The sequence below is a fragment of the Motacilla alba genome, chromosome 1, assembly GCF_015832195.1.
Source record: "Motacilla alba alba isolate MOTALB_02 chromosome 1, Motacilla_alba_V1.0_pri, whole genome shotgun sequence".
NCBI lineage: Eukaryota > Metazoa > Chordata > Aves > Passeriformes > Motacillidae > Motacilla > Motacilla alba.
This window is the reverse complement of record NC_052016.1, coordinates 113039803-113053850: the sequence shown is the minus strand read 5'-3', so window position 1 is coordinate 113053850 and position 14048 is coordinate 113039803. Positions and strand designations below refer to the sequence as shown.

Sequence of the window (14048 nt, the reverse complement as noted above, 5' to 3'; positions counted from 1 at the left end):
GTTTTTTGGTTTTTTTGGGGTTTTTTTTGGTTTTTTAGAGGAGAAGATTGAAGAGAAGGGAAAGAGGGGCGTAGGCCTTCACCTTTCCACTCTTTATGCTGGGAACCACACAACCTCTTCAGGGTCAGAAAAAGAACCATGGAAAAACTTCTCACTGCTTCTAGGAGTGCTTTAACTCAGTATTGGCCTGGGGGAAATAATCTAATTGCTGTGGGAAGTAGGTGTTAATGGAATTGTTCCAAAGATATCCTGGAAACACAGCACCTTCTTCCCAACTTTATTTACTCTTACCATAGTGGTAGCAGAAAATAGTCAGTAGGCAAATCCCCTACAGTGTCTCTGCTGTATTAGTAACCTTTCTGGGTCATGGCTCACACCCCCCTTTCAGATTGAGACCTTCTGGAAAAGTCATGAAAATATCATCTCTCTTCACCAGAGATCATCGAATATTTGATACTTCTGGGAGCCTGACTAAAGACTCACAACTGCTGCTTTTCTTTCCCTTTTCTAAAGGATGATTTGTAATATTTTTTGGTCAGAAATCTTGGAAATACTAAACTAATTACTAAAGGACTTGTTGTATTGATAGCTTTTAAGTCAGTTTGATTAATTTTGTGAGCATCAATCGCTATTTTAGGTTTGCATTTCAGAAAAAAAAATATGATCATAAATTAATTCAATTCCATTACTTTCTTGTATTATAAACTCATCCAGTAAGTTTAATATTTTAAAATGCCAGCTTCATGTCATAGCACAAAGTACAGACGTATGTCCCTTGACTTTTATATCAGCCACTGCATTTCAATGTATGTGATAGAAACAAACAAACAAAGTTAATTTATTGTAGAATGCAGTTGAAGACATTTCAGTTCTGTCATCCACTTACATTCATACACCTGTGTGCTACATCTAAACTCCTACTGTAGCTGTCAGTCTGCCTGATGGAGCCTAGAAAATGGTTTAGCTTAAAAGCCACAAAAAGCTCATTTTATTTACCTTAGAGTGGGTGAGTAGTGGCATGTGGCTTACCCAAATGTATCCCACATTCAGCCTCCTCCAGATCTAGTGTCAGTATGTCATTCCCTTGGAAGTGTCCTGGAAATGCTCCTAGAGCCTTTAAAACTGCACTAGACACCTATCCCCGTATAATGGAATCAAATCTTTGCTATATTTTAACATCAGTTAAATTGCCTTCTGTCCTGAGAACAAGGAGAATTAAAAAAGGAAACAATTGACAAGCAGCTTTTTAGAACCTAGGTGCTCAAACTGAATTTGATGTCCACAGATAGCTTAGGTACAAAGATAGCTTAGGTACACAGATAGCTTAGGTACAAAGAGGTAAGCACTTGCATGGCAGATTCAAAATACAATATCAGATATTAAGAGCAAATTTAAATGATCAAGTAAGTTGCCCATGTTACTAGTAGCAATACAACCTGGTTGTTTTGAATTCTATAAGAGGAAACAAAAAAAAAATCTATAAAAATTTGAAAAATTAAAAGCCACTGTATTGAAAATGAGTGAAAGTAACTTTAGTTCTTTTCCTTTGTCTTCCCTTTTTTGTAGCATTGTGAAAAAAAAACAATCGATCCTTGACTTAAATATCTATCATATGGAATTAACTTTATTTGTATTTTCTCCTTCTCCTGCATTTGCTAAAGAAGCAGCTGTAAAGCCACTTCTTCCATTCTGTTGCAAGTTTTTTGGACTTTTTCCAAGATGGATGAAGTTAGATGCAGAGTGTAAACATACAAAATACTGCCTACTCTTTAACAAAACAGAAACTATGTTTTTTTTACTATGAAAATTGCATAGTCATGCAACCTGACTGTCTGTTAGGCTTTTCTTCTCTTAAATTACATATGCAAAATCAAACATCACAGTCATATTTTACTATTTTGTTGAAATGAGACCTGAAGTGTTACTTTTTTGGTCAGAATTACTAATATAGTTGTGAGCAGAAGAACCTTGACAATCAAAGGGCAAATCTAGTTTGCTGAAAGTGGTCTTAAGGAGAAACTAACAAACTGCTAATAAAACAGCAGAATAATTAGTCAAACTGTTATTTGTTACACTGCTGTATTTAAACAAATATCTCAACAACAAAAGAATTAGCAGTAAAAGAAACTGGATATAACATAAAAGGTTTTTCTTTAAATCTTTCTTCAAGCATTATTTGTACCACTCCTATAAGTTCAGAGCTGCAGAGCCGTTAAAATGCAATATTAACCCTTCTGCTCAGTCAAATATAATTTCTTCATATTTTCCAATATCAACATTCTTCCCCTATTCTGTGAAAGTATAGGCATTTGCTATTTTGCCCTCCTAAAAACTAATATAAGTCTTTGTAGAAAACTTTAAGTCCTACATAAAAGAATTACCTGGACTAACCTGCTCAGTTCTAACTCATCTAGACTCCTCACATATTCATGACTCCACCCACTGACCATAAGGGTTATATTGCTCCTTTTTCTACTCATCATCATGCTTGTTTTCTTGTTTTTCATTGTTGTGTTCTCGCTCAGCCAAGCAAATAGCAAACACACCCTGGAATTTAGCTTTATGCAAAAGTTGTACCAACTCCACAATGAGAAGATGAACCCTGCAGTCACCTGCTCATCTCCTCGGTATTAGGTGTTTGTTTTGTCCTAACACATGTGGAAGGTGTTTATCATGTACAATGAAGATGCCAATGTCCTCCTGCAGTGTCAGGACAGGGGAGTGGAGAATGAGTAGGTTTCAGTCTCCTGACTTTTAACAAGCATTAACTTCAAGAAAATCCCACATTTATTTCCAGGAGCAACTGCTTTTGCCATCTGTACAGAGCACTTAATGTAAGCTCCAGCTACCCAACCTGTATAAATTCCTAATGTTAGCCGGAAGGCTTTTTCAACTCACCAAGCCTCTCAATCACAGTCAAAAATTACATGGATATCTGGCTAGCCTACCAAGCTTGCATTTGAAAAGGAGATGGAGCAAACACAGGAAAATAAGAGCCACATTCCTTTTATGATGGTTACTATCTTCACAAAAAGACCTTGGAAAAAGCTTACAAAACTTACAAATGGAGCGTAAAAATAATGAAGACGCAGTTAATTGCCCCCCATGCTCTCTAGAAACCAAATGACCACAAAGGCAGGGACTAAGGGAAGTCCATCTCATGTGTTGAACAAGGTTCTCCTGAACTTGCTCACCATTTCAAGTGACTGTCAGAGCTGTTGTTTTCTCAGAACCATTGGATTGCTAAGGTTGGAAAAGATCTCTCAGATGCTTGAGTCCAAGTGTTAATGTAGCACTTCTGCAGCCATCACTGTGCAGCTGTGTCCTGTCATTGTTACCCAGGACAATGAGTGGTGATACCATCTTAAAGGAATTAATAGAAAAACAGGCTCTTCTGAGACTTCCTTCTTTCTGAGTCTTGCTAGCTCACTTGGTATTCCTTTGGGAAAGCTTATTTCTCTTATCCATTGTCAGATTCCTTTGTCAGTAATGCATATAAACCTAACCAAATATCTCATGCAGATCTAGGGAACACCATGATTACAAACGGGTTTAAGACTTCATTTTCAGATACTTTCTCCCTTTTTTTTTGGGGGGGGGAGGGTGTTTGTTTTGTTCTTGTTTTTTGTTTTTTGTTTTGGTTTTTTTTTGATTGAGATTTGAGATACAGTTATTATATGAATGCTTACTCTTTTCCTAAAATAATAATTTTAAAAAAACTCTTTAAAGAAATAAAAATACTTATAAGCATATATAGGCAGGATAAAAAGGCCCTCATCAGGTAAGACAGATTTCAAAAATTGTTGGTACCCAGAAATAGCAATTCCCATTTGTAAACTTGTTTTACATTATTCAAGATGATGAAGAAATGATGCTTCCACCAGGTCTATGAAAAATTGATTCTATTTCTTTTCTTTGCTCACCATTTCGTTCAGTACAGCAAAGACTTCCTTATACATTGTGCATTCAAGATTTCTGACAATTAATTCAACAATTGTGAATACGTGAAATATGTAAAAATATATGTTCTTCTTAAATTGAATTGGTAAATTGAATTGGTAATTTAGCACATTCCTACTGTGGATGGTTAGCCTTCATGGCAAAGAAACCAAGAAAGCAAGAAAGAGAAAATGAGAAAGCAAGAGAAAAAGAGAGAGAGGAAGGAAGGATGGAAGGAAGGAAGGAAGGAAGGAAGGAAGGAAGGAAGGAAGGAAGGAAGGAAGGAAGGAAGGAAGGAAGGAAGGAAGGAAGGAAGGAAGGAAGGAAGGAAGGAAGGAAGGAAGGAAGGAAGGAAGGAAGGAAGGAAGGAAGGAAGGAAGGAAGGAAGGAAGGAAGGAAGGAAGGAAGACTGACTAAGGGAGTTTTCACTAAAAATAATTACACATGTTATTTTAAAATTCCCATTTATTATTTCAGATTTATTTAAAGAATAACTATGTGTTGACAACAGTGCATCATCATTCATATTACTGTGATTATTTTAGCTATCTATACAGAAATTAACAATTAAATAGTTATATTAATTAAGCCATAATTTACATGATTTGACAAAATTATATCTTTAAAATTACAGAAAAAACCAATACTTCATATTTGAAGATGACACATCCTATCTAAAAAGATAAATTTATGTTATCTAAACCTAAAATTAATTTTCAGATGATGAAGAACTATTTTTTCATAAGTTCAACAATCTAACATTTCTCAGGGGAAAAGTTATTCTATATTGAGATAGTGATGCTTTTTAAAAATAATTTGGAAGAAGTTTTAACTGAAAATTTTCTGGAAAATATTAATATTCTGTTATTTAAAATATCTCTATGGCATTGTATTTTATTTGTCAAATAAAAATATATACTAACAACAATATAGCAGGGAAGTTATGTGAGTCAACAATGCAATATCTGTATGTGTGGATGCGTGTACATGTGTAAATATAAAAACAGAAAATGCAACTGCTATGAATTTGAATAGTGATATTTTAAACATGGCTAAACAGCAAAAATAATAGCTGACCTTAAAAATTAGTTAGAAATACTGCTACATTTGAAGCCTCTACCTTCAGGCATGAAAGACTATAGGAAAGGGAATGAAGCTAAATGCAAGAGTAGACAATAATCTGATTTCCTTCCTTCCTTCCTTCCTTCCTTCCTTCCTTCCTTCCTTCCTTCCTTCCTTCCTTCCTTCCTTCCTTCCTTCCTTCCTTCCTTCCTTCCATCCATCAGAAAATTCTGTACACTTCACACTATTTCAGACTTTACCTCTTTGTCTAAATATCTAATCATAGTATTAATCTAAATATCAATCTATATACTATGATAAATATCATAATATTTATCTAAATATCTAATCATAGTATTAAGCCTGTATTCTTGTACTGTGTGTTACCAACAGAAACAGTTAAGCATACTGAAGCAGGTGCTCAGGTTTTCTACCAACTGGGGACGAAAATAGATTTGAACAATCTCCATAGATTGTTATTCCCTGTTTGAACCTTGCTGTCATCTGCTTTTGAATCTTCAAAGCTGAATATCACTAAATTAATTATAGGCAGTATTTTTATGACTAATTAGTACCTAATGAATTTAAGTATGTTAAAGATGGAGAAGGTTTTTCATCTATAATATAATTTGTAATGCTTTATTTAAACTTCTGTTGTTTTCTCTATTTGTCTGTATCCTAAGCATTCTTTATAGACACTCCTCTGTTTCTGAACAAGAATTGTTCATATTCATTTTTCTCCACTAAATGTTACAGCTTAACAAAGCAATTAATATTCATAAACGTTAAACATGTTCATAAATATAAATCATGGCTGGATGGCTGGATCCCAAGGGTCATGATGAATGGTGCTACGTGCAGTTGTTTGCCATTTCTTGCGGGGTTCCCCATGGTTCACTACTGGGGCCTGTTCTGTTCAAATTTTTTCGATGGTTTAGAAGGCGGCAATGAGTGCACCCTCAGTAATTCTGCAGAAGACAGTGAGCTGGGCAGAAATGCTGGTCTGCTGAATGGTACAAAGGCTTTGCAGAGAGTTTGGGAAAGGCTGGATCAATGGGCTGAGGCTAGGTTAAAAAAGGTGAAGTGGTGAGTCCTGCACTTTGGTCACAACAGCTCTATGCAGTGGTAGAGGATGGGGAAACAGTGGCTCAAAAGCGACCTAGCAGGGAAGAATCTTGGAGTTCTGGTCAACAGCCCAGGTGACCAAGAAGGCTAATGGCATTCTGGCCTCTCAGCAATAGTGCAGCCAGCAGGAGCAGGGCGGTGATTGTTCCCCTGTACTCAGCAAAGGCGAGGCCATACCTCAAATCTTATGTCCAATTTTGAGCCCCTCACTGCAAGAGAGACATTAAGCAGCTTGTAGCATGTCCAGGGAAGGGCTGTGGAGCTGGTGAAAGGTCTAGAGAGTGAATCATATGAGGAATTGCAGAATGATCTGGGATTGTTTAGTCAAAAGGAGGTTCAGGAGAGATCTTATCACTCTAAAACTATCCTAAAGGAGGTTGTAGCCAGGTAGGGGCTGGCCTTTTCTCCCAGGCAACCTTTTCTCCCTTGCAATTAAAGTTTGTCGCAACCAGCGACAGGACAAGAGGAAATGGCCTCAAGCTGCATCAGGAGAAGTTCAGGTTGGACATCAGGAATAATTTCTTCACTGAAAAGGTAGTTAAGCACAGGATCAGAGTGCCCAGGGAAATGAAGTCGCCATCCCTGGAAGCATTCAAGAAACAACTGGATGTGGCACTTTATGCAATGTTTTAGTTGATGTAGAGCTCCTTGTGGAAATGTTGGACTCCAAAATATCTTGGAGATCTTTTCCAACCCAAATGATACTATGATTCTATGATTCTCAATCACATAAATATTCATTAACATCTAACTACAGAACTCCAATTCCACTGATCTATGCTGATATTATGTTGGGCAACTACTAGAAACATTGTAATTGATGTTTTCAGGCAGGGAAGGAAAAGAATACATGAAGGAAGTGTTCTCTTGATAGAAACAGTATTTCAGCTATTTTTGAAACTTTAAAGGCAGAATTTTTGACAGAAACTACTTATTATTTACTATTATACCAGGTCTATGTAACATATATGTAATTTCTGGGAGCTGCACATGAATATTTACTTTAACTCCTAGTGCAACTTATCCAGCTAAAATCACTGTCCATATATGATAAATAACAAGCAACCCTGTGACGTGACACCCCTCTCTTCATCATGGGGGCATGTCTAGGATTGACCCCATCCTCTGTTCACCATGACCAATCCCTTCCTGTTCCTCAGGTGTGGCTCTGGGATGTGGTTCTGACCAGCAGCAAAATCAGCCTGCAGGGAGCAGGGTGGTCAAAAGTGCCAGTGCTGGTGTGGGAAGCAGCTGCAGGGAACAAAACAGCAGCTAAACCGAGCTAAGAAGACCTGAGCCCAGAGCAACAGAGTGGCAGCGCAGTGAGACATGAACAATTCAGCTGTCAGAGGTTTGTCCATCATTATTTTCCACTGTGTTGGACTTAGGCACAGGGAAAACCATCTGTGGGAAGCTCCCACCAACTTGTCTTTGTCTGGGAAAATGCACGTGGTGCTGGACGCAGGAACAGCTGCCATCTCATCTTTGTGTGGGGAAAGCCACGTGGCACAACCTAAGGGGAGTGCCACCATTTGTCTTTGTCCTGGTGGCGGTGCAGAACTAGGTCAAGGTGATGAACACCCTTTGAGTGTAAACACTGTCTTAGGTTGCAAGATGTGGCTGGGGGTGTGTATTCTATTCCCATCTGTTAGAGGTGGGGCAGTTCTCTTCTGTCAATTGGGCCACCTGTTAAAACCAGGTGGGGCAGTTTTCTTTATCTCTTCCACAACAAATCCTCCCTCTGGGAAATATCTTCTGTTAATGGACCATTGGGTCTCACTGCATGACTGATAAAATTACATCATCCCGTTGTAAAGTGCTCCGCCCAGTGGGAGGAGCCAGGCATTCCTACCTGGATATAATCTTGGAGACTTGGAACACCACAGGCAGCCTTTTCCACTGGATTCCCAGAGGAAGACCAGGCCCATCTATACCACCACTGAACCTTCAGAGGAAAACTGTACTCTTGTACAGGATCACTGCCTCAACAGAACCACATCTGTCGCTCCAGGAAGACTGCAGCCACCATTTCAACTGGGCTACTACCAACACTCTGACCCGCAGGGTGTCAGGTCATATTCTGACTCTGTCAGTGTTGTTTTGTATTACTGTATTTTTATTTTTATATTTTTCTTTTTTTTTCCTAATAAAGAAGTGTTATTCCTACTCCCATATCTTTGCCCGAGAGCTCCTTAATTTCAAAATTATAATAATTTGGAGGGAGAGGGGTTACATTTTCATTCCAAGGGAAACTCCTGCCTTCCTTAGCAGACACCTGTCTTTTCAAACCAAAACAAGCACCTTTTTATTTATTTATTAATATCACTGCTATTACTGTGCATTTCTTACTCCACTGCTGTTTGCTTTCAGCAAACTGTTATCTCAACCCATAGTCTCTGCCTTTGCCCCTCTCTCACCAAAGGGGGTGGTGGGAGGAGGAGTGGTGTATTTGTGTGTCTAATTTCTGACTGGTAGCAAACCACCACAGTAGTTTAAAGAAGATTACGTGGTCCTACCTACCTCTGGATTAAATAAAAGTCCGTGTTAAAAAAGCCATGAATACAAGTTGAGATGATAAACATAAAGTGTGTCTGAGTAGCTAAATTCATCATTTATCTCTACTTGCTGGAAACTGCAGTATCGGATAATTAAGGTTTTCTTTATATAAACAGAGGAGATTAATTATGGTATTTTAAATAGCATTATGGAATAATTGACAAAACTGTTTTCATTTTCATGACTACTGTTACACACTTATCATATATTAATGCAAATATAACTAAAAATTCTCCCAAAGTAGCTTAATTTGTAAGTTTTTATGTTTTCTAAAGAGAACTATCATCATCAGAAAAACCATGTTGAATATGCTATTGGACAAGCAATGTGGCATGAAATGTCTCACAGGTTATAGAAAGAGCTCATAGAATAATGTTTTTATAAACATATTATTTAGTAAAAGTCTCCTTCAGCACACGCAAGCCAGACAGCAATCTGTGCTCCCCCTCCCTCTATCCAAGACAAAAAACCAAAAGCAAACAACCAAAAAGAAACCCAATTAAAAAAAAAAGGCAGACAATAAACCTTTCTAGTTGCTGATAAAACAATTTCTGCATTTTCCTTGCATCACTGTACTAGCTGCATTGTGCATTCCTTTTCTAACCACTCAGTTGCTCTACACTTTGCTTTTGACTCTATCGTAGCAAGACCACGTTTATGGTTATCCAGATAGAGAGGAATACTGTAAATGGCTGGAAAAAAAAAATCTCTGTGTAAACCATATTAAAGATGCAAAAAGAAGTTGAAACCTGTTGCAGAAAGCAGAAAGCAGAATCCAGTCCAGTTTCTGGTGATAAAACTTGATGAATCAGAAGGTTAAATTTTTTTGAAGACATCTGGCAAACAGCCTCTATTATCAGGTTAAGCCAGATGTAACTCTAAAGGATGTATGTAAAAATGCTGAAATTTCACCTTCTGTTTTTCTTGATGCAGCTACTTTACATCAAATAGCAATTTTTTTGCAGAAGAAAAGTCAATTCAGTTCAATCACTTAATGAAATCCACATAAATTTAAATCTGAATGTAAAAAAAAAAGATTTTTTTTTACCCTCGATAGTGATTCCAAGAGTGAAACCAGAATCAGAGAAAGGAACAGATGACTTATTCATCCAGTCCCAACCACCTTATAAATTTTAGATTTTGTTATAAACTACTAAATTTATGCAAAAGCAAGTTTAATATGTTCAAGATATTCATTGGCAATTTCTAGTCAGGCATAAAAAACCTTCAGGGAAGGGAATGCCAGGAGGAGAAGAAAAAAGAACACAGAAAAATTTTCTTTGGCATGAAAGTGTCACTATTAAGAGCCTTGTTTCATGTTTGGTCAATTAAAATGCAGTATATTAAAATATAGTACCTTATAACACATGCATAGAGCCCGCTGTCTTGTACCACTGTTGGTCTGAACCAAATGGAGTCTTCTTCTTTGCTCATTCTGGTTCCATCAAAAGCTATAGGTTCCTCAAAATCTCCAGGTCCAGAGCTTTTGTACCACATCAAACTAAGTCCAGCACTTTGGGCTAGGGAGTAATTAGCTCTAATATATCCATAAAAGAGTGCACATTTTATACGAACAGGTTCTCCCACTAGAACTTGATATTTCTTGTAATCCACAGACCAGTCAGTGCATCCATCAGCTACAAGAGAAGAGAAAATGACAAGAGATTGTCAAAGGCTTTGGAAAGCACTATTGACAAAGCAGTCTTAATTGTGGGAAAGTATTACATTTGAAAAGAAAGTCCATTGAGGAACTAGCAGTATGCTTTTTATCCCTGAAAAATTAACTGCATTTTCATGATGTTTATGTCTTGTACTCGTCTATAGTGGACAGAGCTATTAGGACATATATTGCTAAATGCTGATAATCTCTGAGCACTAACTGAGCAATTGCTTTTATCTTTTGTGGAACTCCAGCATGAGCAGTTATAAAATGCTGAAGTGAAATTAGTGCAACACAGAGGGCGTGTGGTTCACAGGGTGTCACCATCTAACTTACATCAATCCAAATATCTTCAATTTTACCATGTAAGTGAAAGCCTCAGAAGATATTAGGAAAAGGATCTGTGGTCTGAACCAAATAGTATGAAGGTTTGGGATAGATTTGAGGGAGGAGAAGAAATTGTCTTTAGAATAAGACCAGATGCACAAAAATTTACTTCCAGGAAAATTACTATCAATAATATTAATGGATTATTCAAGAACATGTTAAACAGATCTTAGTTGGAATTCCTGACTTTCCAGAACTACATTACAAATTATGGTTATTCATGTTTTCTTTTTTTTTTCCTGTTGAATAACATCAGCCATTACCAATACTGTCCCACAATAACTGCTCATCAAAAAGCAAAACTAAATTTATTTGACATGCCAAACCCCAGTAACATAACTAAACCCCAAGGCCAAAAACCACCAATCTCACACCCTTGTCCCTTGTGTTTTTAGTTAAGAATACCAAAACAACTAAAGGAAATGAGCTATTTTCTACAATGCCCTCCTTAAGAAAAGTTTATATTTTTTAAAGCAATTTCAACCATGAAAATTCACCATTAGGTTCATACACTAAAAAAACCAGTGTCCAGTCTCAGCTAGTTAACTAGGCCCCAATCCAGCCAGTAGAAAGCAATCAGTACATCCAAAGGACAATTTATTTCTTCTTAATACTATGTCTCATATAAATATTTTGTCTTTGAATCTGACACTTCATTTACTTTAAAAGAGCTCAGGTAGGTAGACGGCTATCTAGAAAATCAACTTTTGAAAAGCTCTATTTTCATCCTAGAATTGTACTGACATTAACAGAGAATTCCAGCTACTGTGCAAGGTAAAGCAGTATTTGCACTTGAAACTTAGACAATATTTTGATCTGTTACTTGGGAGAAAAATATACTAGGTAGTGATTTTTTGAGTCCTGTATTTGGGTAATGCCACAATACTTATATATTGCAAAATAAGAAAGAATCAGACATTTTCACACATCCCTACATAAGCAATACCTTAAGTTGATCTAACTTAGAAAGATGGGGCAAAAGTGAGTGAGAGTGAGTGAAAATTTAGAGTGAATTTGCATTGTGAACAGAATTCACACAAACAGATATTTCATATATCTTTGGACCGTCTCCTCCTGCATTTACTTTTACGACCAGGAAGGGAAAAGGATATGTCCCTGTTCCAATTTTCCTACCCAACAGTTCCTAAAGATTAGTAAGTGTTGTTACAAGGCCCTAATAAGACTTGTACTCAGGCATAAATTGAAGTGAATGGAAACAAAGCTACACTATTAAATTCCCCTTAGGACCAAAGAAACTAACTTTCATGTATTCCAGGATTCAATTACATCTTTTATAATTTCATTTTTAACTCTCTGAAAGAGCATTCTCTCTCACCTGATTTTATTTCTCTCTGCTTCTAAATCCCAATGCCAAAAATGAATTAACAGCCAGCTCTAAGCAGTGTTAATTTCATTATATAAGTTACCAGGTAATAACTTCTTCATCATACTTTATCATCAGATTGTAATCTTGCTTTTCACTGCTTAATTTAGCTAGTACAGGATGGTTTACATTATTCGTTTGTAAGTTATGTCTTCTCTCTTGGGATACTCAGTTCTAATTGTTCCCAGTTCCTTTAACTTGCAGAATCCATGAGAATATACTGCTGAATAACACCAACTCAAGCTCTTTGTATTGGATGAGGGATTAAATCTGCAAGGTAGATGCCACTGGCTTTGTTTCAGCATGATATTTCTCATGAGGGACCTGGTGTTCCTGGTTGATGGCAAGTTGAGCCTGAGCCAGCAGGGCCCTGGCAGCCAGGAGGGACATCCCTGTCCTGGGGGCATCAGGGACAGCATGGCCAGCCAAGCAAGGGAGAGGATTGTCCTGCTCTGCTCTGTTCTGCTCTGGGGGGGCCTCCCCTCAAGTGCTGGGGGCAGTTTTGGGTGCCACAATACAGAAAAGACATCTATTAGAGAGCATCCAAAGGAGGGCCATGAGGATGGTGACAGGACTGGAGGGGAAACTGTATGGAGGTCACTTGTCTTGCTTAGTCTGAAGAAGAGAAGACCAAGGGGAGACCTCACTGGGGTCTTCAACATCCTCACGAAGGGAAACAGAAGGGCAGGTCCCAATTTCTTCACTCTCATGGCTTGTGACTGGACTTGAGGAAATGGCATGAAGATGTCTCAGTGGAGGTTTAGGTTGGATATCAGGAAACTGCATTTCAGCCTGCAGTTGGGCCCTGGAACAGGCTGCCCAGGAAAGTGGTCACAGCACCAAGCATGACAGAGTTCAAGAAGGGTTTGGACAGTGCTCTCAGGCATGGTGTGACTCTTGGGGTGTCCTCTGCAGGGTCAGGAGTTGGACTCCATGATCTGATGGGTGCCTTCTAACTCAGCATACTCTATGATTCTAGAAAAGCCTGCTAAGGTTCATCAGATTTATTTATGTATTCACTGAAGTATTTATTCATTTTTTGGCACAAACCGCATCAAAATTTCCCACCAGATGTTTTAAGAGAATATCTACTTGTCCTGGATTCAGCTAGGAGAGAGTTAATTTCTTTTCAGCAGCTGTTACAAGTGCTGTGTTTTGGATTCAGAACTAATGAGCCCACACCCAGAGTGCTGTGTCCAGCTCTGGGCTCCTGAATACAAATGATATGTACAGACTGCAGTGTCCAACAAAGGCCCACAAAGCTGATTAAGGAACTGGAGCATCCCTGCTATGAGCACAGGCTGAGAGCTGAGACTGTTCTGCTCAGAGAAGGCTTAGGGGGAATCGTAGTAATGAATACAAATACCTGAAGGGAAAGTGCAAAGAGCCAGACTCTTTCTACCGGTGTCCAGTAATAGGACAAGAGGCAATGGGCACATATTGAAACACAGCAGGCTCTTGCTGAACACCAGGAAACACTTTTTTTTCTGTAAGGGTTACTGAAAATTCACACAGGAGGTTGTGAACTCTCCATTCTTGGAGATATTTAGAAGCCAGAGAGACATGGTGCTAAAAACCATTTCTGGTTGGACTGTATGATCTACAGAGGTGTCTTCCAACCTCAATAATAATTTTGTAATTCTGTGCTTTTTTGCAGTTGCATTTAATGATAACCTTAAGGAAACATATGTTCTCTTCTCAAAGTGGTCTTTGGATGAAGTGAACACGAGAGTGTTTCTCTTCCTCCTTTCAGAAATATTATACCACTTAAACTGCCAACACTGACATTCAAGTCACTTTGAACTGTGTTAACCTTATTACAGCTGGAAGGCTTAATACCTTAAAAATCTTCCAGGAAAATCCTCACACTCAGCCAATGTGTTAATCTATGTGTAGGTGCTAATTCAATTTTGTCAGATATAATAGAAAATCATC

The 14048-nt window shown here is 37.9% G+C and overlaps 1 protein-coding gene across 6 annotated transcripts in view; it reads right to left on the bottom strand.

Annotated features, from left to right (window-relative positions):
* The window catches only part of IL1RAPL1 (interleukin 1 receptor accessory protein like 1), a 687863-nt gene that overhangs the window by 309385 nt on the left and 364430 nt on the right, over positions 1 to 14048 (bottom strand). For 5 of the 6 annotated variants that reach the window (XM_038131495.1, XM_038131505.1, XM_038131515.1 and 2 more), the window contains one exon: positions 10040 to 10319. The exons of the other annotated variant lie outside the window; for it this stretch is intronic. In XM_038131495.1, the coding sequence (XP_037987423.1) occupies positions 10040 to 10319 (280 nt within the window). The remainder of the gene's footprint in view (positions 1 to 10039; positions 10320 to 14048) is intronic. 6 annotated transcript variants of the gene reach the window in all.